Source organism: Stegastes partitus, unplaced genomic scaffold (assembly GCF_000690725.1).
Source record: "Stegastes partitus isolate 25-593 unplaced genomic scaffold, Stegastes_partitus-1.0.2 Scaffold2333, whole genome shotgun sequence".
In the NCBI taxonomy this organism is placed as follows: domain Eukaryota; kingdom Metazoa; phylum Chordata; class Actinopteri; family Pomacentridae; genus Stegastes; species Stegastes partitus.
In genome coordinates, this window is record NW_007580064.1 from 1 (window position 1) to 5177 (window position 5177).

The 5177-nt window shown below is 43.2% G+C and overlaps 1 protein-coding gene across 1 annotated transcript in view; it reads right to left on the minus strand.

Annotated features, from left to right (window-relative positions):
• Positions 1 to 3203: 3203 nt before the first annotated feature.
• The window catches only part of LOC103374718 (natterin-4-like), a 5759-nt gene continuing 3785 nt past the window's right edge, over positions 3204 to 5177 (minus strand). The window contains exon 4 of the mRNA XM_008304849.1: positions 3204 to 4179. Coding sequence (XP_008303071.1) covers positions 3204 to 4179 — 976 coding nt within the window. The remainder of the gene's footprint in view (positions 4180 to 5177) is intronic.

Here is a 5177-nt window from a genome sequence, read left to right on the forward strand (position 1 = left end):
AAAGGACAGTTGAAAGAGAGACAGGAAAGTGGGGGAGGGAGATTGCAGCAAAGGGCCATGAGTGGGATTCGAACCCATGGCCGCTGCATCGGAGACGACAGCCCCTGTACGTGGGTCACCAGCTCAACCAGGTGAGCTAAAGCGACGGCCCGTCAGCTGTTGTTATTTTGATTAATAGTGAATTTTTATTTGACTGATAGGTTTCTTCTGGTTGGAAGTGATACAAACAAGTGGCAAAAAATGGTAAGACATTGCTTTAGCTCGCCTCATCTCTTTCCTGTCCGGCCCTACGAATATCAGTGCGTACATACTGATGACACAATGACCCTGTTTTGTCATTAAAACATTAAGAAAAGACCAAAAACAAAAACTCACTGTATTTTGTGACATAGATAACAGCCAATGAGAAAACATCCAGGGAAAGAAATTGTTTTGCAACGAGGAAAAAGACAAGGAGTAGTAATTCTACAACTGGCTTATGAACGTAGAACTACTACAAATTATCTATATTACGCTAGTTGTCGACATCAGTCAGATCCAGTGTGTTGTTTCGGATCTTCCTGCACCGATTCTGGTTATGGAATAAGAAAGAAAACTTCAAATTAGTAGGACTACATGTTAAGCAAACGTTATGCATTCAAATGTTTTTAATTCTATACGATGTTACCGTTGTGGCCATGTTTTGTTACAGATGTAAGCTTGAAAGAAAAGTTAATTATGCTAGTTTTTGCAAATGTAGAACTGATTACAATGTTTGGTATCAATCTAATTCTGTACATTTTGAAGCCCATTAATCAGGAATTATAAAGATGTAAGAATAACCAAATAAAGTTTTTGAAATAATATATCCATTTTTGGCCATTTTGGACTGGACAGCAAAGAGTTAATGACTTGTAGAGTATCGTTCATGCTTTGCCAAGTTCTAAAGTGTTCCAGTGCACTATAAACTGAGAACAGCTGACGCAATAGCAAGTCATGGCTAAAACCACAGAGCTTAATGAGGCCCCCCAGTTGCACATTGTTGCTGCTTCCGAGACATTTAAAGGCTATAAAGTCATATCCAAGTGTTTTCAAGGTCCAGTCACCGCAGTGCTGAGCGTCATCAAAGAGTACAAGGAGTTCCACACCGTGAAGAATCTGAAACAGGATGGTGGGAAGACAAAAGTGACCCCAGCAGGGGCAAGAAGAATCCAAAGATCAGCACCAAGAGCATCCTGATGAATGTGAGCAGTTCTGGTAGCAACATCTCAATCAGACACCGAACAAGGCTGAAGACCATGAAGACCAAGGAGGGCTTCACGCCTCCAAGACAGACACACTAAAGCTCAGCTGGACAAAGAAGAACAGCTGCTGGTCATCGCTTCTGTGGTTGGAGGAGATGGAAGTGTTTGAGAAGAAAAGAAGAAGCACTCCACCCTGAGAACATTTTTCACAAAGAGGACGACATTAATATATAATATATGCATAATATCAGACAGAAACACCTGGGCAGAGTTGGACCCTTCAGCAAAACACTGATCTGCCATGGAGAGCTAGCTCCTCAGCATCAGTTACCATGGAGATCTAGCTCAACAGCATCAGTTACCATGGAGATCTAGCTCCTCAGCATCAGTTACCATGGAGATCTAGCTCCTCAGCATCAGTTACCATGGAGATCTAGCTCCTCAGCATCAGTTACCATGGAGATCTGGCTCCTCAGNCCTGCCTTCACCCTGAGTCAGCTGGGATAGACTCCAGCCCCCCCGCGACCCTAATGAGGATTAAGCGGTGTATAGATAATGGATGGATGGATGCTTCCACATCGATCCAAATAAAGCTGTAAATGAGGTCATCTGTTTGTGTCTCTAAAAGAAAGAGTTGAGATTGTTTTACTTTAACTTTTCAGTTTCTTTGTGTTTACGTGAAGCCATTGCGCAGTAACCTGGTTACACACACATAGTACATCACAATAGTGAGTCCACGTCTGGACAATGTCTTTAAACTTCAAGTATGTCAAAACCACGTCCCCTTTTTAAAAAGTGCTTCTTATTGCTTCTGAAGTGTAACAGCTGACTAGTTTGTCTCATGAACAATCTGAAACCTTTACTTTAGAACGCATATATTAAAAATCCAGGCCCCAGTGCAGACGAAAGTGCATGACTGAGACTAAACTGAGTACATCTGTGGTTTCCAACCAGCCTAAATGCATGAACATAGTTCTGAAATGAGCTGTGAACAGCAGAACTGTCTCAGTTTTGGACCAGTGGGCTGTGTCTGTCTGCATGCCTGCATCATGGCTCCACATGGAAAAGAACTGCCAGAAAAGTCTAACTGTATAACTTCACAAAGACAGAGAGGACTACATGAAACTCGATAACCAACTAAAAGTCAGAGCAGCCACAATCAGGAGGTAAAGAAGGAGCCACAGGACCACGAAGCAGAGCTGCATTCGTCCTCAACCTAAAACGACTCCACGGACAGTGAACTACTTTCACGATCTGGCTGTGGAAAACAGACGGCAGCTGCTTCAGACTTGGCACAGGGGTTATCGAAGGAAACCAGAGTTAGTGTGAAGCTCAGACAGTGGACAGTTCATTACATCAACCTCTGTGGACAGCATCCAAGAAACACAAAGCAACAACCTTGTTTTGTGTTTCCGCACAAAATTGCAAGACGAAATTTTGCTAAAGAAATCTGGTTCATACTGGGAGCGCATTCTTTAGACAAGATAAATCTGTTGGGCTCCATGTTTGTGAACCTGGTTAAGATGAGAGTAAATGCATGGTCCTGACAGTGAAGCACGGAGGTGGGAGTGTGATGGTAGGGGCCTCCACGTGTGCAAAAGGTGTCGGGGAGATGACATTTACAGATGTCAGCTTGAATATCGGTGAACATACCAACATACTGATTGACAAGATGACCCCCAGTCTGAAGAGGAAGAGAAATATTCCAGCGAGGTGACCATACAACGAACACAAAGTCACACGAGAGTTTCTAAAGAAAACCAAAGTGGCAGCTATGACCTGACCGAGTGTGTTGTCTGACTTGAGTCAAATGAAACACCATTGGTCAAAGTTAGACATTACATTTATTTGAATGTGTAGGTGCAAACATGTCCAAGGTATTGTCTTGACACACATTTGTTTTTGAGGAACAGGCAGTGAATCAGGATCACAATCACCTTAGAGTTTTAAAGGTGTCCTACATACTGTATGCCTTCTATCTTATGACGCCCTCTGGGGGCAAGGGCTGGCGTTACCTACAGGTTTACACTGATCGACCACGGTATGAACTTCCCCAACCTGGACGCTGTCGTAGGTTCCAGAGATGGACGTCCATGCCACCTTCCCGCTGCTGTAGGTGCGTTTAAAGCGTGCAGTGAAAGGGATGTCTGTCCTGTACTTATAACCCACCATCCGCACTGTGCAGGACTGGTTTGGAGGGACAAAGAGGTTCAGAGACACAGAATGGGAGACTTCTTCTGTCACAGAATTTCCTCCTGAGGCTTGGAATGATGTCTCAGCGCTGATCTCGATACCTCCGGACACGATGCTGGGGAGCCCTACTTTGAATTCTGTCTTGACACCGAGTGTGATGGAAGAGCCGAGATCCCACCTTTTCTCCTCCCGGACTGTCTTGGTTAGAGTAGTTGACTTTGACACTGGATTACACTCATAGTTGGTGACGACAGAAACATGCATAGTCTCAGGAGGATACGAGACAACTGTGGCGCCATCAGTGTTGTACCTGACATCAGTCACGAGGTTGCTCTCAACATCATTATCGGTGGTCAGGACCTTGTAGCTCCTGTACCAGTACTCACTACGTTCCCAAAGAAGAAAGAAGGATTGTTCCTCAGGAACCACCTTCCCAAGACCGTACTTGTTTTTCCCAACATAGATTTCTACACCAGCACATGTTCTGACTGAGTTTTGGGGCAGTGAACCAGAATAACCGTCCTTCCACTCCAGGATTTCAAAATCATCTTCGTTCACAAGGATCTCAAAGTTGCCGGTAAAATATACTTTGTTTTCATTTGGGAAATAGCAAAGAGGACCCTTACTGGGGGTGAAGAAGCCGGCATTGCATCTCGTCCTGCAGACAAGTTCTAATCGTTCCATATATTTGTTGTAAATTGAAACAGCTCGCAAAGGAGTTGGGTCAGCAGCGCTCCACTTCTGCCATTTTAGTTTGAGATTCCTGCTAAAGGTGGAGGGCTAACTTGCCTTTTCTGCTTTATGTGAGCAGGAGGCAGAAAATGTTGATTTGTTAACACTGATCTGTTTGCTGTGTTTTCAGAAACTGTGTCTTCAAGATCTGAAAAAATGCACAAAAACGTTTAAGTGTAAACAAAATCTAACACGTTTTTCATGAAATTAATTTAAAACGAAAGTACTGAGAAACAAAACCATTTGCTTTGTGTACAGTGAGGTGATCAGAGCATGTTTTATGGAAATATTCTGTTAGATCTTCTGAAGGTATCACAACAGTTCCAAGTAAACACTATTGTTGTTTTTATTAAGTTATCTTTCTGGCCTTTTTGCCTTTACTGGAAAGGACAGTTGAAAGAGAGACAGGAAAGTGGGGGAGGGAGATTGCAGCAAAGGGCCATGAGTGGGATTCGAACCCATGGCCGCTGCATCGGAGACGACAGCCCCTGTACGTGGGTCACCAGCTCAACCAGGTGAGCTAAAGCGACGGCCCGTCAGCTGTTGTTATTTTGATTAATAGTGAATTTTTGTTTGACCGATAGGTTTCTTCTGGCTGGAAATGATATAAACAAGTGGCAAAAAATGGTAAGACATTGCTTTAGCTCGCCTCATCTCTTTCCTGTCCGGCCCTACGAATATCAGTGCGTACATACTGATGACACAATGACCCTGTTTTGTCATTAAAACATTAAGAAAAGACCAAAAACAAAAACTCACTGTATTTTGTGACATAGATAACAGCCAATGAGAAAACGTCCAGGGAAAGAAATTGTTTTGCAGCGAGGAAAAGACAAGGAGTAATAATTCTACAACTGGCTTGTGAACGTAGAACTACTGCAAATTATCTATATTACGCTAGTTGTCGACATCAGTCAGATCCAGTGTGTTGTTTCGGATCTTCCTGCACCGATTCTGGTTATGGAATAAGAAAGAAAACTTCAAATTAGTAGGACTACATGTTAAGCAAACGTTATGCATTCAAATGTT